The sequence below is a fragment of the Nyctibius grandis genome, chromosome 17, assembly GCF_013368605.1.
Source record: "Nyctibius grandis isolate bNycGra1 chromosome 17, bNycGra1.pri, whole genome shotgun sequence".
NCBI lineage: Eukaryota > Metazoa > Chordata > Aves > Nyctibiiformes > Nyctibiidae > Nyctibius > Nyctibius grandis.
Genome location: NC_090674.1, coordinates 2,668,268 through 2,692,197, shown reverse-complemented (window position 1 = coordinate 2,692,197; position 23,930 = coordinate 2,668,268). Strand labels below are relative to the sequence as shown.

At 44.2% G+C, this 23,930-nt stretch overlaps 1 protein-coding gene across 4 annotated transcripts in view; it reads left to right on the top strand.

The window, feature by feature from the left end:
* TMCO4 (transmembrane and coiled-coil domains 4) overlaps positions 1-21,964 on the top strand; it is a 34,395-nt gene extending 12,431 nt beyond the window's left edge. For all 4 annotated transcript variants that reach the window (XM_068414862.1, XM_068414859.1, XM_068414858.1 and 1 more), the window contains exons 6-14: positions 750-847; positions 1,571-1,714; positions 2,207-2,326; positions 4,003-4,167; positions 4,733-4,869; positions 6,371-6,455; positions 10,242-10,359; positions 13,348-13,465; positions 21,247-21,964. In XM_068414862.1, the coding sequence (XP_068270963.1) occupies positions 750-847; positions 1,571-1,714; positions 2,207-2,326; positions 4,003-4,167; positions 4,733-4,869; positions 6,371-6,455; positions 10,242-10,359; positions 13,348-13,465; positions 21,247-21,579 (1,318 nt within the window). In that variant the 3' untranslated portion in view covers positions 21,580-21,964. The remainder of the gene's footprint in view (positions 1-749; positions 848-1,570; positions 1,715-2,206; positions 2,327-4,002; positions 4,168-4,732; positions 4,870-6,370; positions 6,456-10,241; positions 10,360-13,347; positions 13,466-21,246) is intronic.
* The last annotated feature ends 1,966 nt before the right edge of the window (positions 21,965-23,930 follow it).

The following is a 23,930-nucleotide window of genomic DNA, read 5'->3' as shown; positions in this document are numbered from 1 at the left end:
TGTTTCAAGGCCCAGATTAACTGCTGCGTAAACAGGCTAGAAGGAGCCTTCCTCTGTAAACAACTTATTCCAGTATCCTCTGTTTCTCGCACTTTCCTCAGAAGTGGGAAGTATTTCTGGTAAGAGAAACCAAAGACAGTGGAGAGAAGCCAAGCCTAATAAGTGATAATTGTTCCTTTTAGGTTTGTGTACCTGTTTCTGATAAGCTTGTTATAATGAGCTTAAATGCACACAGAGAAATGAACTAATGACTGTGTTTAATACCTATTATATTATTACATTGTGATGTGCAATTAGAAAGCAGATGAATATATACAGTGTTGTTGGAAAATAGTTTAATTCCATCTCTTTGTTAGCACAAATTACCCCTATTCCCTTTTGTTTCACTTTTCCCTCTTTCCACTTAGCTTTCTTGTATTTATTTTCAAGACATAGAGGCAGTATACAATTATTTAAATGCTTTTGACCTTTTGTTTCTTTTTTTACAAGCTTCAGCCCTATTAGGAAGGGTTTTCCAAGTAAGTAACATCTGTTGGCTTTTGTCAGCAATTAAATAATTTCAATTTAAATTGGTGGGTTTATCTCCATGCTCATAAATCTGAGTGTGTTGTCACAGTCCCTACCTGCATGTTACTTTTTACTATTCCTGGTAGAGAAATTACACTGAGGAGAATAAAAGCAGATTCTAATGCAGCACTGTTATCCGTCAGGCTTTTCCATCAGTTTTTGTGCTTCTAATCCCCCCACAGAACTGCAGACGTATCAAGAAAAAAGAAGGAAAGAAGAAAAAAGCTGAAGAGATACCTGCTGATCGGTTTGGCAACCGTTGGGGGCGGAACAGTGATCGGTGAGGCTGCCCCAGGCATTTTAGAGCCTTGCTCCTGAATTAAACGCACAGCACTAGGGGCAGGGGGGGAGTGTCTGAATTACACATTCAGTAAGAGAAGCCATCATGCCTTTTAGCCCAAGCTCCAATTTTAAAGCGTTCACTGATTTTCTTTGCCAGGCTGAAGGTAGTATGTCACTTCAGATACCAAAACCCCACCCCAAAACAAAAAAACCCAAACACATACCAACAGAAATCCCAAATCCAAGAAAAATATTTTCAGCCACACAAAAATAAAACTGAAAGAATTAGCTGGAAAAGTTATTCCAGTGTAGCTTCACTGGTTGGGGGAAATATTAAACTGAGGTCGTCACCCTTAAAAAATGTTTTCTCCTCTTTTGCTCTTGTGTTATAAGAGGATCAAATCTCCAACTCTAAATTCAGAATAGTCTGAGACTACATCAGTGTTTCCTAAGCAAACAGGGCATAGCTCACCCCAGTCTACCACACGTTCTTCCTTTGACTTTTAAATTATTCTTCATTTTTACTGAAGTCAGTCAAAGAATCTGTGCAGAGATTCAGGGCCAAGGGAGGGTTTCAGAAAGTCCCTTTGTTTGTGATGCAAAACCGACCATCATTTGTACTCTTTCAGTAGCAGTAGCAGTGCTGACACAGCACAGGGAAATGACTGCCTGGTTTTTGTAAGTGATAACAGTTTGGTGATATTACTTGTTGCATCTTCAGGCTTGACGGGGGGTCTTGCTGCCCCTCTGGTTGCTGCGGGAGCTGCTACTATCATCGGAAGTGCTGGAGCAGCTGCTTTAGGTTCAACTGCTGGAATTGCTGTCATGGCATCCCTTTTTGGAGCAGCTGGAGCTGGCCTTACTGGTGAGAGAGTGACTGCACATTTCTCTGCTACTGAGGCACAGGGTCATGTCTGCAAATGCAGAGTTAATGACTTAGCTGAGCGCTGCAGAGCAAGGGAAGCAATTTGAGGTGTAATCTTGTAACGGTGAAAGTTTTATTTCAGTGCTGATTAAGACACTGTGTAGCCCCTGATGACCAAGTAGGAAAATAATATGTGGCTAATGAAGGCAATGAAAGCTTGCTGCTTGGGATTAGAAAGATGCTGCCATGGAGAACAGCGGCTGTTACAGATGATGTCTGGTCTGCAGGGATTCCCTGAGATCACACAAGCTCAGAAGGATCATGTTGGCTCCATACCAAGCTCTAAGTAATGCATGGACTGGCTGAGGGGTTTGGAAAGTAAAAAACCCAATCCGAATTACCCGAGTAGTTTCTTACAAACTTCTCCTGTTGGCACAGTCTGTCCTTGCTGTGCGATTTCTGAGACTCACGTTTCTGCCTTGCTGCATGTAGGATACAAGATGAAGAAGCGTGTGGGAGCCATAGAAGAGTTTGAATTCCTCCCACTTACTGAAGGAAAGCAGCTTCATATCACCATAGCAATTACTGGATGGCTGTGCACTGGCAAATATGGTAAGAACGAGATGAGGAAACTGAGAGGAGCCTGGAGAGCCCTGTTTGTGTCCCATTCCAGGCAGTGTTTGTGCTCTCATAGCACTGTGTCTTCCCACACTTGCATGGCCTGGTAACTAAAACAGATCTACTGTCTACATAAGATTGTGTAACCCTATCTGTAATCCCAATCAAAATAGAGGAAAGAGAGAGGGCAGTAAACTGGTAGTGACAGCAGGATTGATAGTAATCATAGCAGATTGTTCCTGTTAATAAATGCTGTCTGGTTTTGCTAGGAAAGTTCTGTTTGGGGTGGATGATTTCCAGCAGTAGTACAAAGTGCCTCACCTATCTCTGAGACCTTATGTTTATCCTCCAGCAATTAACAGAAAATAGTGTCTTTTTTCTTTCTCGGTATCTGCCAGCTAATGAGGTTTATTGGCAAGAAAGTTCTGTCAAGTAAATCCTGTTAAGCCAGCACTCAGGAGGTGAACTTACAGGCAGCAACCTTGAAAGGTCTGTAGTGTTTTAGTTTCCAGTATAGCTTGTCATATAAAATATGTCAACTGTCTGCTGATGTGTTCAGCAACCTGACTGAACAGCTGCCAATTTATTCAGAAGCATGATAATTAACATTGGATACCATTAACACAGAAGGATGTCTCTGTCCTGTTGCTTGTTAGGTTGCAGCTTGCTGTCAGAGTAAGGTTATTTTCCCTTTGCAGTACTGTGCTTTGGCTTTTCTCACTGTCTGCTTGCCAGGGGTCCAAATCCTGGGGGTTGGAGGGCTCCCAGGCACTGTTACAAAGACAAGTGTGTCCCTTCAGGAACCTTTTTGTGTCTGTTTGCCCTTACAAGGGAGTTATAAATGACACGCGTTCTTCTTCCATAACTAGCAATCTGCTATAACGTTTAAAAAAGCAAAACTAGAATTGTCATCCATTTTCCTCCTTACAGCTGTGTCTGTCTCTTTACACACTTGCATGAATCCTTAAAACAGAGGGACTGAGGACGGGATTTTTATGGAGTTTGCTACCTTGTGATTTTTGAGCTCCCACTAGCTCCTATCTGTACGTTCACAAGACTGATGGTATATTGTGGTATATTGTGTGATCTCTCTCATGCCTCAACCTGCCCTGCAACGTTTGGGGAAGGAACAGTGTGGAGAGGGTTTCAGTTAATTAAAATGAAAATTCTGCTCTGCCCTTCAGAGTTCATCTGCCATTAACAGCGTTGCCAGGCCCCTCCTGGCCACTTAGTACAAGCCACGCTACAAACAGGAGAGCGTATGGCTTACAAATTGTTCTTTCAGCCAAAAATTAGACTTGCACAGTGGAAATTATCCATTATGTTTCAAATATCCAGGCACTGCTTTTGATTAGCACCTGGAGGGAAAAAATTAAACTGAGGCAATTGAATGGGTCATGAAGTCTGAGCCTGTCCACACTGAAGACTCTTTGCCAAGGCAGCTAAAGCTGCACGATTATTTACAAAGCCCAAATTTATTGTAAAACAGGGGAAATATGGAGTCTAAATCTCACAGTAGTTTTAAATATGATTCCTCGTTATACCATATATTAGTATATTCCAGTGTCCTGCCAGCTCTTTTCTGATTCTTTGTTGGACTCATCTGGCCAGGAGTCAGCTGCTGTTGCGTTTTCTCTGAACATGAATTCCATCTTTGCAACCTTTCTCAGGGAGCTTCACAGCACCATGGACAAGCATGTTGCAATCGAGTGAGCAGTACTGTCTGGCCTGGGAATCCAAGTACTTGATGGAGCTTGGCAACGCCTTAGATTCCCTGTTGAATGGTTTTGTGAACATGATGGCTCAAGAAGCCCTAAAATTCACTGTCTTATCAGGTAAGAACCTAAATCGTATCAGATCTGTTTGAGTGGCTCTTGTGCAGTTTGACTGTTGGTGTCTGTTTAGAGGAGCTTTGCTAAACAAGGAAGATTTCTGAGGAGGCATCTCCCTGGGCAGTATTGGCACCACCCTGCAGAAGTGGCCTGAGAACCTTCTCTGCCACACCTGTAATTTAGATTTGCTTTCCTGGATTGCTGGGCCTCTGTGTCATTGACTCGTTCTTTTAAAATTACAGCTGGAAACACCTTCCTGCATGCGTGACTGTGTTTATTTCTCTATGTTCTTACTCTGTGTTTTACTGCTTTATGTAAACCTTTCAAACGTGCAGGTTACATTCATGTATAGGGTCTGTTTGCCTCCGTATCAGAACATCAGATTCTTTCTTATCTTTAGTCGAGGAAAACATTTCTCAGATCAGCTCTTGAGAAAGAAGAACTGGAAATGACAAAAGGTCCTGGGTTTAGCTTTTAACTTCAGTGATCCATCTTGCTTTTGACGTTTCCTAAGAGTAGCCCAGATTTGTGCCTATGCCGTGCTGTTTGTTTGCTTTGTGTGTTGCAGGTATTGTGACGGCCTTGACTTGGCCAGCTTCGCTCTTGACTGTTGCCAGCGTCATTGACAACCCCTGGGGAGTGTGTCTGCATCGGTCTGCTGAAGTAGGCAAACACCTAGCACATATCCTGCTCAGTCGACAGCAGGTAATTGGCTAGAAATTATCCAGGAATAATGTCTGGAAGGGCTTTGGCCCAGAGGTTAAGTTTTATAGTCATGCTAGTTAACTATCAAGTGGTATCTTTCCAGGGACAAGAAAATTACTAAACTGAAAAATTAAAAAATTATGCATGAAGGTGACCAGCATGTATCTGGTTCATTGAGGAAACATAGCAAGTCCCAAGTGAATCAAGAGAATTCCTGCTAAGATTTGTTCCATTTAACCTAAAGCTTTTCTAAATGAAGAAGAAGAGATCCAGGTCATAAATGACAAGTGCCTTGACCATGTCACAAGACAGCCAGGCCAACTCACCCACTGGAAATGTAAGAACAGAAAGTAAAGATAGGTGAAAAGGAAAAGAGAATACAAAGTGCTAAAAATATTCACTGATAATTAAGAGGCACTAGCAAAACATAAGAGAAGACTGGGCAGCAGTAGATGCACTGTGAGCCATGTTTTTGCCTCCAGAGAAGTGGAATTGGCTGGTACCTAAAAGAAGTGACCCAAGTTATTAAGCCTCCCTGAGAAGGCTTGCAAAAGACGCTTCTGCCCCCAAAAGCCTGCCATTATTTGCTGGGCTGTCACTGGCATGGAGGGAGGCTGTTTTCTGCTGGCCACATGTTTGTCTCACAGGCACGCTACTCTGGTATCTGTTATAGAGGAGCCCTATGGGAACTGTGGCCAAGAGCTGCATGTCATAAATAACAATGTGAAACAGCAGAGTAGCAACAAACTTGATTTCTCATGAAAATACAATCCCAGGAAAGGCAATAAACTTTATTTCATACAAGCCCTTTGTTTTGCTTGGGGGCATTTGTTACTGCCTTTTAAGCATTCGCTATTGTGAAAACACACATTCCGATGTGCTGGATTGTCTAAAACCAGTTAGCGTGATGTCTAGGGAGCCCATCGCACACCTGCTCCCTGGTTAATACAAAGGCCCTTTTTCACTGTTGTTGAGATTAGGCTCCCTTTGATCTTATAGAAAATCTTACTAGGCTAGTCAAAATAAAAGCTTACCCCATGTCATTTTTTATAACAGCCGCACAGTGCTGCTGTCATTCAGTCTTAAATCTACAAGTGGTCAATATTTTTGTATTACAGCTTCTTCTTCTGTTTATTGAACAATTTCTAGGAAGATTTTGCTCCTTGGGTTAGGCTTCCATTTGGAAATTTCAAAACAATGACTGCCTCTGTTTTGTTTCTGTTTGAAACATCTGCTTTGTTGTAACTTCTGATCATTAGATTCTTTCAAATGATCTTCTATCAACAAATACAAAGTACTCAGATATGCCAAATTCTCAATATTGAACCGTGCATAACTTTGAGGATACATAATTCCTTTGAAATCTACCAAATTGCTCAAACGTTTAAAAGATCTTGCACAAGCATAAGTGCTTTCTGTACCAGGGTCTCAGGGATTCTGCAGCCAGTCTCTCTTTCTAGGTCTAGAACGGTATTTGACGTTTCCTTTCCTTCTTTCTTAGGGCAAGCGACCTGTCACACTGATTGGCTTCAGTCTGGGTGCAAGAGTCATTTACTTCTGCCTGCAGGAGATGGCTCAAGAAAAAGGTAAAGTTCACCTTCTAACCTTTTTCACCTTTATTTTCCTTAGTGCTGGTAGAGAAGTTTTTCCTCCAAGAGGAAGAGTTCCTCTAGAACAGAGCTTGGGTCCTTTAGGATAGGACAGAAACCTAAAAACAGTGGTTTTGAAATGCATTTGGAGCCAAATTCTACTGTTGTTTCCACCAGTTCAGTGGATTAAATCCGCTGTCTTCACCCAAGGTGCTCCAGTGTGTCAGTTTGGTCTCCAGTCTGTAAACAACAACTTGACATTTTGTGGCAGTCGACTGCTAGATCAGTCTGTGAGCTGCCCACACGCCACTGGGATCTTGGCAGAGGATGCCTTGCCTTTATTGGAAGCTCTCTGTAGCTATTGTATCTGATTCCCTGAGTCCTCCCTTCCATTTAAGTCACTGAAATGCCACTGTCGTCTGCCATTTTCATGGTAATTTTTCCCCGAAGTCAACTATAAAACCATCTGTCAATTTATTACCCGTTGTGGTTCTGTTTATTAATAGATTCTATTTTTAATTTAGAAAAAGAATAAAATCATTATGATCAGTTGATGTAAATTGCATCTTGGAGTTGAGTCAGTAGTGAGTGTGTGTGCGCAGCCTGCCTTCCCCGCTATGTAGCTGATTTAATTCATTAACCATTTAGCCTCACAAAGAGTCGCTAATAAATAAGGAGCTTTATAAAGGAAAATGTTCAATAAAGTCCAGGAAGGTGGGAATACAGTCAAGTGAGGATGGAGAAGGTCAGCATTTTTTCTGTTGACAGCTGCGTACCAGAACATCACTTCTGGTTTCAGATGGAAGTCCTCAAGTACAGGAATTCTGTTCTTAAAATAAATCTAATCAAATCCAGAATGATCCTAACGCAGTTACACTGAAGCCAGAACCCAGATCCTAATCTGGCCCTAGATCTACTCTTTTTGTGTCCTAAGAATGCCAGGGGCTGAGATATTTTCAGCCTTTTATTTAATGATCTGCAGTCTCTTGCTGGAATAACATGGGCCCGTAGCTAAGTAATACGTGAAAGGAAATCATTAGGGGTCTTTTAGGTTGGCTGCCATTCTACAGAAATCTAAGCATCGTAATTATGTATCATAGCAGCTCCCCACTGTACACTGATTTTTCAGTTCCTTAATTGAATTACGAAAGCTGAGCTGTTTGCGAGATGAAAAGCAGCATGTTTAGCACAGATTGCCAAGGCGTTCTTCACATGCACATTCCAGCGCAAGCCACAGAAGGAATGGAGCTGGGACCTGGGACATCTGAGACTGATTTGGGTTTGGACTTGGATGTCTCACACAAAAGAAATACAAGGCCTAGTCATGCAGGCCTGTTGTATCCAGATGGCAGTGGCATTTCTGAGGACAAATAACTAATCGTGGATTATCCCGTGAAGCACCATGGCAGAAACTCAAATTCTGTTAAAGGAAAATACTCTTCTGCAAAGCAATTAAATAACCTTTGGGATACTTCATCACAAATGACTCTGGAAGCCAGAGCTTAGTAGGTTTCCAGAAAATGACATTACAGCAGAAGATGTAGTAATGACCTGTCAGAGAGAAGTTACTCCACGGGAAGATCATTAGTCTGATTTCTTCATCACAATTTCCATGCATTTTAGTAAATAAGAAGCGTAAACTAATGAAAAGTGATAATGGCTGTTACCACCAGACCCTGAACCTCGAAACCAAACTGCGCGCGACAGGAGCGAGGTATCACACGTTACATATTTGTCTAATACCGATCACAGCGTCCTACAGAATTCCTTGCGTGACCAGTGTCACCACTGGGTTATCATCTCTGCTGTGGTTAGGTATCAGCAATACTGCTGCCAAACTCTGCTGGGAAACACTGTCCTTGGCACTGCATCTGTACAATGCCCAGAGAGAGCTAAATTCCACCCCTGGTCTCTTTTCAGCAAGGACTAACGTGATGAGACGCTTTCCTCTTTGCCCAGTGAGTTGTACCCTAAAGGCACAGCAAAGCCCAGCTCCCAAGGACTGGTTATGGCCTCTGGGTCAGCTTGTACCTTCCACACCTTTTCTGGACAAATCATCTTATCAGTTTTTATTTTTTGCCCATCAGTAATTCCTTTTTTTTTTGTTTGTTTTCATATTCCTGCTTGTGCAGACTTTATTGTTCTTCATCATATAAAAGATTTGCAAACTGTGAAATACATTTAATTTATCTAAAGTATCAGCAACTATGTAGGCCAGTGATCTGTTCTCAGGTTTATGTCCCCCTCTGTCAACATTCAAAGAAAATAAGTATTTTTCAGACAAGGCTAATCATTTTTGTTCTGAGCAAGAAAAAAGCTGTACAAAGGACTGGAGAAACAAAAGCTTCCAATACCTTGCCCAGCTGTCCGGGATCCTGATGAATTAGCTGTTTATTTATTCAGTTGGCTCACACTGTGGCCATGGAATTTAGTACCTTGGTTGGAACGAGCTCCTCGTTCGCAAGGCTCTGGGTTTCTTTTTCATTGCCCATGATTATGGGAACAGGACTTTATTGCTCACAGATTACACTAACAAAATCGAATTGCTCTTTGCTGTTCTCTTGATTGGTGCAAAATTTGCTTTGCAATAAGAAATAATGCCACGAGAGCTCTTTTGGATTATTGTCAGGCGCTGGGATTTACACTGCAGAGAAAGATGCAGGCACTGCAGGCAGCTCCAAGTCGTTTACTCCTATCAGCAAAAGGAAACCAACTGATTTACATTTAAAAAGTCCAGCCAGTCTCTCTGTCATAACTCGATGTGGTACGCAGTCATTCGCACTTCCACTTCCCCGTAAACTTCAGCGTATTATTTTACAAACTGCAAACTCCAGCCTGAGGATGGTTTAGCTCACAGCTGGTCTGCCACAGGTGGGGAGTATGGATCTGGCATGCTATACCCATGAGTCTCCCAAGACGTGCGCTCCCGTGAATTTCATTTAACTCCTATGGCATCAGGTGCTTGATCTCTCTTAACACAGAAAATTTATGAATAGATATTAATATATTGTTTAGGAGTTCAGGAAAGCAGCAGAGATGCCCAATATTTCTCATTCAGTCATTATTTCTACTGAAATTCCCCAGCTGCAGCTGTCTGATAAGAGAGGAAGATTTATTACGCTTAAAAGTCAACATGCCTTTTCAGCAAATCATGCCCTGGGCATCTGGGTTAAACTACCCTTCAAGAAAAGGGCAGACAGATTATCACTTCGTGTTGGCAAATGCCTTCATTGTTGCTAGTTCCCAATCAGTATGAAGAATTTGGGGGTTTTCTGTTGCATGTACAGGTCATGTTTTCCATGAACTCAGCTCTAATGACTGGTTGTGGGAAGAGTTTATCGTGCTTAATAGATGACAACATTTGCTGACCATATGGAATGTCAGTCCCTTTCACCTGTTTCAAAGCATAACAGTTCAGCTCTGTGCAAACCCAGATCAATATGTCTGCGGAAAAAACCTGCCACAGGTTTGCTGCTTGAGCTGCATCTTTCTGGACAAGAGGCCAGGCCACTTCTCCCTCTTGCCATCAGCCTAGTCCCTTTCACTATCTCAGGATCTCTAATTTTCCCATTTACTGACTCCAGCTGGAACTACGGACATTTAACATTTATGCAAAATGATGTTTCAGATCCTCCTTTCCATTGTTTCTGTCTCAATTTAAACCACAGCAATGATGATTTTTCTGTAGTGCACAGCTGAACATACCCCTCCCTCATGGACGTGTAAAGATATCTTTTCTGATCTGTTTTCTAAATCTGAGCTGTTCTGCTTTCATCTTGATAGACTCTCAAGGGATCATTGAAGATGTGGTCTTACTGGGAGCTCCAGTGGAAGGAGAAGCCAAGAACTGGAAAGCTATCACAAAAGTGGTGTCGGGCAGGATCATAAACGGCTATTGCAGGTCTGTACGTGCTCAGCCCCTTGCTTCATTATCCTAGCATCACTTTGAAATTATTTTGTACCTTTACCCCTTTTAAACATTTTGTAAGTGAATATTTGTTCAGCTGGTGAGTACGTTGATTCAGTAGCCAAAGCCTCTTCCCTCCGGAGGTCTCTCCCTCAGATTAATTGGAGATGACAGTCTTCAGGAGCCAGTTGAATGCTGTTCTGTCTCCAGCTCTTGGCTGTTTGTGATGCATAGTTACACTGGAAGCCAGAGGTGCTCAATATGTAGGTCCTGTTTCTATGGTGGCACTGTTATAAGCTGGCAGCTTAAAGCTGGATCAGTGTGTTTGTGTGCATAATTGGACATATTCTAAGGCCCCTTTAAATCTCAGCTTTATGTAAAGGACTATAAATATGGCCGTTAAGTTCACAGACTCTTAAAGAATGTGAATTAGAATCTATCAGAGCTTTGAGATACAGTTCACTGGGGGCTGCTTATGGGGAACAAGATGTGAAAATTGCAATGGAAGGGAAGGAGCTCGAGCAAATTGAAGATTTTTCGTACCTAGACTCAGTTTCTGGTCAAGATAGTCCACATGAACAAGATATTTTACGTACAAAGGAGGTACGGCTGTAATAGCTGTGGCAAATTCACTAAGGATGTTAAAGAATAGAAAGGTTACCTTGAAACCAAATATCAGCCTTTAAAACTGTGCAGACAACTGCTATGCAGAGTTGTGAGAGCTGCTGGGTGAGAAGAGGGAGATTCAGAGGCACGAAGCAGCTGAAGCAATCTTATACAAGCTATTAAGAATTCAAGTGACAGTATCAAATCTAATGACTGCGTATTGGAAGATCATTGTGACAAGAACACTGCTTAGCAGCACAGTTAGAAGAGGGGAAATTAAAACGAAGGAATGAAGCAGGGAAGACTAAGAGCATGGGAGAAGAAATTGAGAAATAACCAGGCAAGAAGATTAGCAAAGAACATGTAACTGCAAGTCAAGACAGCTCATAAAGCCGTGAGCCCTCAGGCCAAGGACAGTTAAAATGCTGTGGGTACGTTCCATGCACCACATGTATGCCTACATATGTATATGTAAGACAAGGAAGTGCTGTATTACTGTGCATCTAACAGTATATTAATTTACAAAGAACTAAGAAGAATTAAAAGCATTCAAGATTAAAACAACAAATTACAAATCCCATCTGTCAGGCTGAAAATTGTTGCTTTTGTCCTTTTTTGGATCACGGGAGGTTTTATGGATGCCGGATGTGCACCCCAGTTACAGCCTTTCTTTATGTGACATAAGGAAAAAGCAATTGCTGCCTCCTTGGGAGTGCTTCTGTGTTCCTCCAAGAAGCCATAACTGACAGCAATTCCTGCAAATAACTGAATTTGCCCTGGCAAATACCGTTCTTCCCTGTGTTACACAAAAATCAGTTTCACTGCAAAAGGTTCAGTATATTCATTTCCTATAATATAAGAAAAAAAAGATCTTTTTGTAGTTTCAAAGCCTGCATGTGCTGATGGAATAAAATAGTATGTGTGTCTGTACCTCTGAGAGTGCAGTAGTTTGGTTAGTCTCTGCTTTGGCAAGCCCATGTCTTGAGTGAAAAATGATGTAGAAATTGTAGCTTATTGCTCACTAATAGGAAGAAGCAGATGAGGAGACTGTCAGGAAATATTCCACTACGCTGGTTCTCTACTTTGCCCTCAGATGCTTAATTTTGAGGGTTATTCAGTCAGCATGAGGGGCAGCTAGAGGAGGTAACTGAGAGATACGGAGAATTTATGTGAGGATATTAGATATGAGAGAAGGATTAGACAAACATTTCATGGTAAGACCTCACCTGATTCTGATTTCTCTGGTCTCTCGCTTGTACAAATTGTGGCCTCATTCTGTCACTTTAGGAGGAACTCTGTCTAGGTCAGATGAATTACATCGAATAAAACTCCTGCAAGATCACATTTGGGCCCAATTTGTTGAGCTTCAGTCCAGTGTAGCTTGTTTCCTTCGGCTTTGACATCTGAAAGGACATGGAGGTTGAAAGGCAGCTGTCAGAGCTGTCCCCTCCCATTTCACAGCAGGGTTACAAATTCCTACTGAGAAACCTTCACCAAATTAGTTAGACTCACTCAGCTTTTGAAAGAACACATGCCTGAGTAGCGTGGATGCGTTGCAAAGATTTTGCAGTGCTCTGTGTAGACTTAGAGCTTCTAGCATGGACCATTTTGGAGTGGACAGGAGCAGCCAGAAATGGTGACCTGTACAGGTGCATTTCACCTGCTGCCATCACAGAGTACAAACATCACTCACATCCAACTTAAATCTACTCTGTAGAGTGTAGTGGCGTTTAGCTGCCTGGGCTTTATTCTGTTGCTCAGCGCAGGAGAAGAGGTTATGTATTTCCAAAGGACACATTGCCTTCTTTCATCATGCTAGAGTCTACCCTGAAACTGTCACAGTGACTTATGGCAATACTTTAGAGTGGGAACAAACTATTCCTAGTTCTGTCATTGAAACCATGTATTTATACGGTACCTATAAATCAGGAGCACTCCGAGGAGCTTCATAGTCGATAGTTATGTCAGCAACATCGGTATTGTAGGCCTCACCACGTTTACAGCTGTCTACAGGCTGGAGAACTTCTACCTATTAGTACATTAAAAAGATTAAATATGTGAATGTATTGCAGTCTCTAAGCAAATACAGAAATAAATAGAAGGGTCAGATTTTTAAACCTGCTGCACATAATGAGAGTACACCCGTGAATCAGGACACCCATGAATCCAGATTAAATTCAGACTTACATTACTGTGTCCCAGGAACCTGCCCTGAATTCAGCAACTGCTCTGACTCCTATGTCAGACCAAGCTGCAGCAGGTCCAGACATCACTGTGCTTCCCAGCCTTTCTACTCTCCTGGTGGTCTGAGTAGTCACATACTACATTGGTTTGGCAATAGGGTTTACTCACACTCTTCTTCTGCTCTGCTCCTAGGGGGGACTGGCTGCTGAGGTTTGTATACAGAACCTCTTCTGTCCAGATCAACGTTGCAGGCCTCCAGCCAGTTGACTTGCATGACAGGAGGATGGTAAACATGGACCTATCGGCTGTAGTAAGTAGCAGTTCTTATATTCTCAGTTTCTGCCCTTTGCTTGCAGCACTGTAACCTCACACTCATTGATTAGGGGAAGACAGGAGAGTGAAGAGAGCACCTCTGTGTACATTGTCCCTCTTTCCTTTCTTTGAGATAACTCTCATCTCAGACCATAGATTTTGTTGGCCCAGCCAGCACTCAGTATTGAGCAAAATAATGAGAATTTGCCTCTCTTGTTGGATGTGTTTGGGGTTTTTTTATTCTGAAATATCTCATACTGGAAACAGAAAATGCCATTATTCTCCAAGAAAGACCTTGCTGTCTTCTAAGCCCTGGATCAGCAGGTAGGTAGGATCAGCAGCTGGGAAACCTGGAGCTCAAACACATGACTGAGGAGCACGTGCAACCTGCAATCTTGTCTTGGTGGAGCCTTCAACACTGTTCCAGTTCATACAAGGGCAAGGTCATACGCCTTGTACCTCGGTCCCCTGGGCTGCATTGACGCCGTGGTGCAGGAACCAGTTTGTAATTACAGAAGCTCTGTCATATCGAGGGCTGGTTTGGTAGATCAAGACCTGGGCTGCTGCCTGTCTGGAGTGTAGGTCTCGAGGAAGCAGGAAGAGATTCACCTGTATGTCTGGTAAACATTTAGTTTCCTCAAAGCCATCTAGTGTCATTAATGATAAGCCACTATAATATATGTCTAGCAATATTCAACTCAATTACCTTAAGCAAACTAATGATCTCATTGCCTTGTCTTTACTCATGAGCGAGCTCTTCCACAGAAAATCATGCAGAGCTTAGCTTGGGTATTCATATTCCCAGTAATCTTGGACATGCAATCTTGGTTTTCTGTATCTTAATATTTTAACTCATTTTTCCCTCTCTGCAAACTGGACTGGAAGATGCTCAGCCCAAAGCTCAGGATACTTCCATGGTCACTGTTCCTGCCGTGACTCCTCCCAAATGTCCCCACAAGCTGGTAGGGATTGTCAACATTGCTTGGAGCCAAAGGCACTTTTAAGTGCTTTCAGATTTTTTGGAGCACCAGCCCACTGAGCCTATAAATACCCAACTGTTACCAGCACATTTCATTCATTATAACTGAGCTATGTACAGCCCTTGCCAGAAAACACAGGGCTTAATGCTGTACAGATAAAACAGAGACTTTGCAGAACAAAATATAGGCTTCCCAGAAGGAAGTGGTAGAGTAGAGGCTTTTAAACACGGTCCAGCACCGTAGCTGTTCTTGTATCTTTGCATCTTACTGGGTTGCCTTGGTTAGCACTTCCACATGCTCCCACAGCCGTTTTGTCACTGTCCCCAGAATTGCCATTAGTCACTTGTGAGCAGTGACATTTGTTGCTGGCATGAAAAGAAAAATGGCCAAAGGTGTCAAGCAGTGGTGGCACTGGGGTGACTTTTTCCTGTTAGTTCAGTCCGTGCTACTCTCCTCTCTTTGACTTCTCTTCAGAGACCCTCTTTCTGCTGACCTTCTGCTTCCTGAACTTTGAAAACCCCTGGAGTCCTGCAGACTTTATCCTGCCTGGCTCGCAGCAGCCGCTCCGTTTTTCCCCCAGAGGAGCAGTTATTTACATTTCAGCTAAATGAATAATGGTTGCAGAGCTGCTATCTGCTAATCTCCTATTGTTGTGCATCTGTATCCGTGCTGCATGATGCCAACAGACAATCCCAGCGCTGTTCTCATTTCAGAAAGAGCTGACACTTTCACTTGCTTAATCTTACTGCAAACCGTTGAGGGGGAAAAAGAGCAACCTCCGCAGGGGGAAAAACCTATGTTAAGTAGGTGTCATTCTCTTGATCCGTTTTCCAGACCATGGAGCTTTATGAAAAGAAATACAGCGCATTCTGATGAACATTTTTAAAGCAAAAAGAGCAAGAATGGAGAAGGAAATATTCAGGAGCAATATTTTTTAAAGTGGCAAGAAAGCAAAGATGGATTTTGCTGCAAATATAGTGCAGTAGCATAACAGAAATACAGAGGGAGATATTTTCTATAATGGAGACCGGCTCCATCCCTGCAGATGCTCTTGCTGGAGGTCCCTGTGAGTCTCCTGCCAGGAATAAGAAAGGACACGCTATGATCAAAGAATAAAGCATAGACGATGCAAAGGTGCTCAGTGCGAAAGTATTATGCAGGCAGCCTCAGTATTTTAGGCATCTCCCAGTCCATCCGTGATGAAAACTGGACTGCATCCAAAGGGCTTGGTTCTCTTTGCTGTGGTAGCATCAGAATCCTCAAACGAGTGGAGGACTAAGAGACTTCAGTATAAACAGGAGTTCACCTCCAAAGCATTTATTGTCTGTCTCTCTTGATTAGTATGTTTTTTATCTGACTGTCAGTAAAAAAAACGGAGAGAAAAATGTCCTCCCACTCAGCAAATGCAGTTATAACAGCCTTCCTAATGGTTACAATGGGACTGATTTATTCAGGAGATTTATTTGACAGCACCTGTTACAGAGACCAAGGAGGTAATTGGGCTGTAGTGTACTAGATTGATTGCTGTTTGTTCAAATGGGATATTGGGGATTACATTTTGCATTAACATTTGAATATTGCAGAAATGCTCGGAGTCAGAACACAGGCAGAGCATTTTCACGGGGGCTCACAAGTCAAGAACGGGTGCTTGAGTTTCTCTGGGCAGTTTTACCGCAGCAGAAACCAGAAGGTTGGGGGCAGGAGGAATGCGTGGCTTAAAGTCTAGTAGAGAGCATGGGTGGATCGTCACAATTTTTGCAGAAGTCAGTCCTGTTCTCTCGTTAGTCCAACGTGAAAATTGTCTTAAAGATCCTCAGACCATGATTAAGTTTTGCACGGACTTTAAGACTCCTTCCTTTCCCACGCTTTCGATGGCAGCTAAATTCTCCTTTTCTTATTCTTCATCAACTCGTCATCTGGATGGCAGCTGCCGAGCTGCTGCTGGTGCTTACAAATTCCTGTAAAGGCAACACACAGTGACACCAACTAAGAGTAAACCCCTCCTTATTCAAACACGTGGAGCACCAGAGCCGTGCTCTGCACAGCCGCAGACTAAAGATACAAGGTACTTTTTACTCTCTAGAGCAGTCATGGCAATGGTACGTAGAGACAAACACCTTTGCCTTTTCCCTCTGAGACACCTCAAAGCTTTTTACCTTTTCTTTGCTGCTGTAACTGAGCAGTGGAAAAGCTCTCTTTATGATGATGATTAAAAACCAAGAATAACTGATCTCTCTTTCCAGAAGCTCTCTCAGAAGAGGGGCCTAATGTTCCCATCATGAGGGAAGGCAGATTCAAGGCAGTCTGGCCCAACAGCATGCATAAATACCATAAGCAGATGAAAAGTCTGAATATTGTGAAACCCAACTGATGTGGCACTTCTGTGAGCCAGGCTTTTTCCCCCAAATGCATTAAATTGTGGGGTTTTGCCCCTGTATTCCCAAGACTTGCAGCAAACAATTAGTTGTGGTTACGAAATGTAGATTAATCAAGAACCCTGGAGACTTCAAAAGGCAAAAGGTTTTCTATGTCTCATTACACCTTTCACTTGTTTCAAATGAGCAGTGCCACCTCCCATGGTGACAGGCACTAACAGGATCAGAAGAGCAAGAGCTAGGAGCAGAACTGGGCTTCAGGCAGCAGCTCAAAGGAGCCTGGAGAGCCTTCTCTCACATCTAAGGGACGTGCAAGTCTTTGTGGAAACAAGTCCATTTGTCTGCTGGGCTATAAGGGCACAGGGATGATTTCTTCCTTTTCGTATGTCCCTGCAACCCTGCAGTCATCAGTGGCTTCGTTTTCTGTGCTCCTTCTTGCTGTTGATTTGGGAGCTCTGAGAATCACACATTAAATACAGATTAAATACATTTTTCCCTTTGGGATGCAAGCAGAGGGTGCTGGCAATGTCAGTATGTTAGAACAGAGGAAGAAACAGAAAAAGCTTTTCCAAAGAAGTGCAAATGGAGCCATTAATAACTTGCAGTTTGGTTTTGCTTTGTGGCAGACAAAATCTCAGAGGCTGGTGTTCCTCCTTGCTGCAGCACAGGCGCATTGCTCGATCGTGATGTGCTCTTTGGAAGGCTGGGGATACTTAGCTGCTTCTAAAATGCAGAGAGAACCATTTCATAGCGCTCCGTGAGCTTGTATTTCATCAGGCTGGTGCCAAAATTCTCATAGGCAGTGCCACTCAGGAGCAGCGTGGTGCCATACCAGCGCGGCCTTCCTGCAGATTTATAGAAGCAATTTTCCCATCTCCTGCGCCGTGCCTGGAACGTGTGTGTATCGTTTCGCCGTGGGTTCCCACAACATCTGTTCCGAGCGCATACAGCGTTCGGACACCCCGCCTACCCTGGGCAAAGCTGAATTTCTGGGACTGCAGCCCTCTCCTTCACAAAAGCTGAGATTAGCAAGTGCTACATTTTAGAAAGAGTCACAAGTAGTTTACATTTGCATCTAATACAATTCAACATCTGAAATTTAATATTCCATTTGAGTAACCAGCAGAGTTTTGATACCATTACAATTCTCCCATGGAGAGAAACAATTTGCATCACTTATCACCTTTTATAGATTTTCTTTTACACTTTACACACCTTGCATTTGAAAATAGGACTGTGCTTGCACAGCCAGACCTCGCAGACTCCATTCTTGGCAGGTTTGCACCGAAGGGGTTTGTAGCTGTTGACTTTGCAAGCAGCAGCCCCATCACACAGACCTTCCTCAAGCAAAACTGCCAGCAAAAGCAGTGGGAGTTCTCCCTAAGTGGTGTTAATAACGTTTGATTCTGCAAGAGTGGCTACACAAAGCACAGGAAGGGGAATTAAGGATGGAGAATTTAGCTATTTCCTGCCTTATGTTGGAACACGAATGATAATTCTGTATAATTGTTTTGAGCTTCGCTTCTAACCTCTTCAGCTAACATGGAAAGAAAAATCAGTTGCAACATCCAATTAAAAGTGTGAATTAAGGGGAAGACTGACTGAGCTGACACATTGTGTACGTGAGGTTTTCTCCTGTAGCACAGTTTCAGCTGATGGGTTTGAGATCTTGCAATTACAACAGCGTGACTTATTGATATTAGCTGAACGCAGCTGAAATACCACGCAGCTTCTCACTGCCTGCTGCCCCGGTGACAGTAGGGTAAGGTGAGGTCTCAAACTTGCTGCAGATCCCAGTGTGATAGATCTGTAGGAGATGGCGTTGCTAAGGAGAGATATTGCACTACTCCCAAAACTGCTGAAATTTCCCAAATGCCCAAGACCTCTTGCCCAGATACATTATTACCATCAACTCATAAAGGAGATTAAGGGATAGATAAACTGAGAACAGGTCATCATCCCCAAAGACGGCAAAAATTCCCTCAGTTAACCACAAGTGATCTTGTTTCGTGGAGTTGAGCCGAGAAGCTGGTTTGAAAGCCACAAAGATGGTAACATTTCAGCTGCCAAATCTTGTGTATTCCCAGAGCAAGCTGGGGAGAGGAAGGGCGATCAGTGTCTTTTGGTGATACAGAGAAGGAGTCTTCCTCTGCTGCAGGCAGGTCCTGTTATGGAGGACTTACTGTACCAAATAAAAAGACTTCTGTTTGAATTTAATAAACAGCTGATTATGCTCAATGACATTTTTGACACTTTGGGGTGGATGTGAACTTGAAAACCTTTCCAAACTTTCTGAACTGACAGCTCCTCTCAGCTGACCCATCAATCCACCTGAGCAACGCTATCATCTGCAGCAGAACTAGTGATACAGGCAACTGGCTTGTGTTTTCCAGTGAGTCAAAGCAACCATAAAATCAGATACAACAGGGGAGAAGTCACCTAAGCACACTCATAAACCTACCCCACTGCTTTCATTTCCTTATACCAAGCATAAATATTATTTGCTTTGGTTACAAGAACACTTTTCCATTTATTCTGCAATTCCTCCTGCACTTTGTTCTGACAAATATTCAAACAATTGTTTATTTCCCTTTAAAGTTTTTATTGTCCCTTACAATGTTTGAGGTGTTCCCAGCCCTTCTCCAGCACAGCCTACCCGGCGGAGGAATTCAGCTTTTCTGATTGCAGATGAAAACAGGCCTTTGAGAACTGGAATTGCTGAATTTTCCCACCAGGATGGCTTCACAGCTCTGAAGTGGCAGGGCAATTTGTTCGCTGTTCTTTTGCTGATGGCTCAGTACTTAATGTCACAGTATAGCAGAGAAGGAGTCCTGCCTCCTCTTAACGCTTCTCAGGGCTTGCACTGGGTCTGGCTTTATGGAATCCTCTCCTGGGCTACCCTGAAAACAGAAGTGAGTTTCCTTCGAAGAGATTCAGCGGTATTAGCAGACCTGCAGTAAGGGACAGACTTTGAGGAGGTCTCAGCTTCTCTTTTAGCTGCATGAGGCAGGGCTCAGCTCTTCAGAACTGCTCATACCCAGTGTCTCTTGGTGCTCGTGGTGCTCAAGGAAGAGGAATTCCCCATTGTTTTAGTGGAAGCTGCTGGATACTGAGGCGTTATGAAAATCTAGTCCTTAGGGTGGCAGAGGAAATTCATTCTCTCTGACTAATGACTAGGTAACACAACAGGCTGAGACATCCCCGAGCGCTGACCAGGGCAGGGACATTGTGATGACTGTAGAGGTGTCAGAACACAGCAAACTGAGAGGCTTCAGCAACCCCTCCCAGAACGCCCATTCCCTTCTTGTTGCTCCCCACCTTGCCCAAGGCTGTGCTCATTTCTTTCTTCAGCACCAAGCCCCCCTGCTGCATAGTAAAAGGTTCGTACTTTTTGAGAGAACAATGTACACATCTTAACAGCCAGTCCATCAGTCCTTCAATGGTTATTTTAATTAACTAATCTGTTCAAAACATCAAGAGCCTGTTGAGCCATCTGGACTGATTAAAGTCACATATTGCATTACTAATGTGCTGATTAAATCCTTCATTTTGCTCCAAGTCCTAAGTGCACCCAAATGTTACCCCTCAAAAGCTGCTTCACGCTAACAGCTAAGAGGTTTGGATTTTGCCTGTGCATGAAGAGAAACTTGCTTAGGTTTGGGTAGAGGTGTGCTGGTGACCCTGGTGATGCAGCCTTCTGTCTGGGTCAGGAAGGACTTAAACTGTTAGAAATAGAATTTACCAAAGATGCTAAAATATCTTAGGATGCAAATCCTACCCCTTCATCTTTGCTGAACTCTACAGGCCAGCTGGGGAATGCACCATCGAAACAGCCCCGACTCAGCACACAGGAACATGTGTGGGGGTTTGCAGGTATTGTTGACTTTAATTTGGTTTATGAACCCCTAACCCTCAGGCTCCCAGTTTTATATGGTGTGGGACAGAGCAGTGCACCTCTAGCCAAGAGCCTTAACACACCTGTGAGATTAGTGACTATATTCTAATTTAAATAAGATAATTTTTGCTTTTAAACGGGAGCTAAGGCACAGGGAGGACACATGATTTAACAGAGAACAGGGAGTTGAACTAAGACAATTTGTCTCCTACCTGGGCATCTCTCACCACGGCAGATCACCTCCTCTCTTACCCTCGTGGCACCCAGAATCTGGGGGTTTGTATCTCAGCAATGTCCAAGCATTTAAACATACACTTCTTAGAGGAAAAGCAATCCGGCAGCAGCATGTGCCATGAAGGGTGCAGCCAGTTCAGGTTACTCAATGGACAACTGCATTTTTCAGACCTCATTCTTTCAGCCTTTCAGAGCTAAAGCCGAGTCTTACGGCGCGGTGGCTTTTGAGATGAAGGACTGGACCGAGCTGGGTTCCCTGCGGCTTCCCCACTAACAGGACTCTTGTTGCTTGCAGGTAAACGGCCACCTGGACTACATGAAGCAAATGGACACGATCCTAAAAGCTGTGGGCATTAAAACCAAGGAGGGTCAGCTGGAAGAGAAGGGTGGCAGCAGTCTTTTCTCCCCTCTAGCCAAGAAACCACAGCAGGCAGCAGGCAGCGGGACTCGGGAAGAGGAAGACACTGTGCAAGAGGAGGACGCGGCCGACTGCGAGGCTCTCCCAGCCGGCCACGCTCACCGCCGTGACTCCCCCAGCTGTCTCTCGGGAGAAACCTCCCTCCCCTGCCCAGACTGTTGGAACCACGGGGACAGCAAGAGACAGGCAGTGGGTGAAGGAGCAAATTAGAGCAATTTGTGTTGGGCAGAGATGCTCAGCCAGCACTAAAACTGCTTTCAAAGCACCGTCCGTTGCACTGGGATTCCCAAAGGCGTGTCGGTAGAGCTGGCAGAGCTGTAGCTGCAGTTTTCAGACGCTCCTGAGAGCCTGGAGTGTGGCACCAGCGTGTCACTGGATCAAAGCTTTTGGAGCAGCTGCCCACGGCACCTCCCACGGACGAGGAAGGGCTGCCTCCTGCCTGGATCAGCATCGCTCCTCAGGAAACAGCGGCACTTCCCTCCTCGCACGAACTGGGCTTGTTCTTGCGGGAAGCAGCTGTCACCGTTCGTGTCTCTGCTATGTAACTCTTGGGAAAGCAGGTGGCTCTGGGGGTATTTTTAAGTATATCATGGAGAGGGGCTTGTCACTAGGAAATTAAAAACAGTTTTCCACCAGTGGCTGATTTGGGTTTTGGTTTTCTCGTGGGCAGGTGTGCTGCGGGCTCTGCCTGCCCAGCTTTGTACGTCTCGGTGTCCGTGCTTCGGCTCTGCTAACCGGGGAGGCGAAAGGCTCGGGCTACCTGGCTTCTTTCCCCCGTCTGCTGCCACTTTGCTGCCAGGGCTTGGGCACTTTCCAATCAATCAGAGTGTTTCCCTATTTGCAAGCTGAGGGCGATGAGTGTTCGAGGCCTCATTACTATTAGAAACATGCTTTGAGTCCCTAGGTGAAAGACAGCAGAAGAAACAGAGTGGGCTTTTTATGATTTATTACTTTGTGAAACTTCCTGCCAGGCTTTGCAAGCCAGCAACCCACAGAGACTTTCGTTTTGTGTCCCACACACATCTCCAGCCTTAAAAGCCCCCTCTAGACATGGTTTTAATTGGCTTAGAATAAAACCAATACTTGGCATAGGATAGACACGAATCTGTTTGATTTCTACCTCCTTCCAGAAAAGCGAATTGGCATCCGTTCTCTTCTCCCTCAGTCTCAAACCGGGGGGAAGGACCCTGCTTTACATCCCCTGCCATGCAGTCTTCCAAGACCATATGGGACCGATCCATATCTTCCATAAAAGGTCCTTTGCTGGCCTATTTTGCTGCTCAGCCCAAGAAAACACATCTAGCAGGAACGTGGCAGGAGGAGAAACCCCCTTCTGAGGACACCTCCATGTTTTTCTGTTGTAAAACAAGTGCGGGTTGGTGTAAATACCTTCCCACATCCAGGTCTGGAAGGTCTCGTTGACTCACGGGAGGGGAAATAGTGCGATTGCAGCTTCCAGTGCAGTCCTCCTCCTCCCTCCCCGCTCCAGCAGCTAGGTTAATAACCACCTCTCCTTTCTTCCCCCAGCTTTCTGCCCACCTCACCTCCAGATTATTTCTCATGCAGTCCAAAATGCGGCTGTTTGTCGGGGTGACGAGGTAACCCGGTGATAGGCCGCAGCGCTGGGTACGGTGCCCACCTTTTCCTCTCCCCAAGTACCACCCAGGGGGGCTCGGATCTGCTCAGCTCTGACGCTGAAGCGATGCCTCGCTGCAGAGCGATGGGAGATGTCTCTCGGACAGGCTGTGGGATCCCCCAGCGAGGGGCCTGTTCGGCCGGTCGGCGTCGATGCCGTTGGCTGCAGGGAAGGCACACGATTTCTCCACCACACCAGGGGATTTGTCCACAGGCAAACACCTTCTTACAAAGAACCAGCTCGATGAGAGAGGAACGTATTATTGCTTTGGAACATTTGGCTTGAAGAAGCGGTCTCTCTTTGCCCATCTCCTGAAGCCCATCTCCCTGACTCGGTTACCTAACGGACTTTTGGTGTTCATCATGTATTTTTCTACTCCTTTTTAACTGGAGTTGTAGTCAAAGTATGTTTTCATATAAAACCATTTATGGAAACATGCACATATTGATCTTCGTGCTTGATACCAAACCCAAGCTATCTGTCCACAGATACGTGGCCAAAATATACTAAACAGTCTGATGTTTGAACTTGTGCTCAGTCCTCTGTTTGTCACGGCCGTTTATCGTTGACCGTCGGGCCAACCATCGCTTGCACAGGGATTTGTAGCAAATAAAGGACAAGCTGGTCATAAAAACACTTGGTGTTCAGTTCTGGAACATACGTGGACAACGTGGAAAGAAAACTGATGAGACTTGTTCGGCGTGTGGCTGCCTCTTCCAGCATACCGTATCCTCGGACGCTCCTTTGTATCATCGTGAGCTTCAGGAGCACAATCAAACTCAGTGAGCTCGGAAAGAGGCAGCAAGGCTCGTAGGGTACGAGTCCAGGGAGGGCACAGACACCAACTACCAACCCATCTCCGCATCCAAAAGGCACTTGAGGAAGAATTAGCTAAAAGCATTTGTTGTTTTAGTTCTTTTTTTAA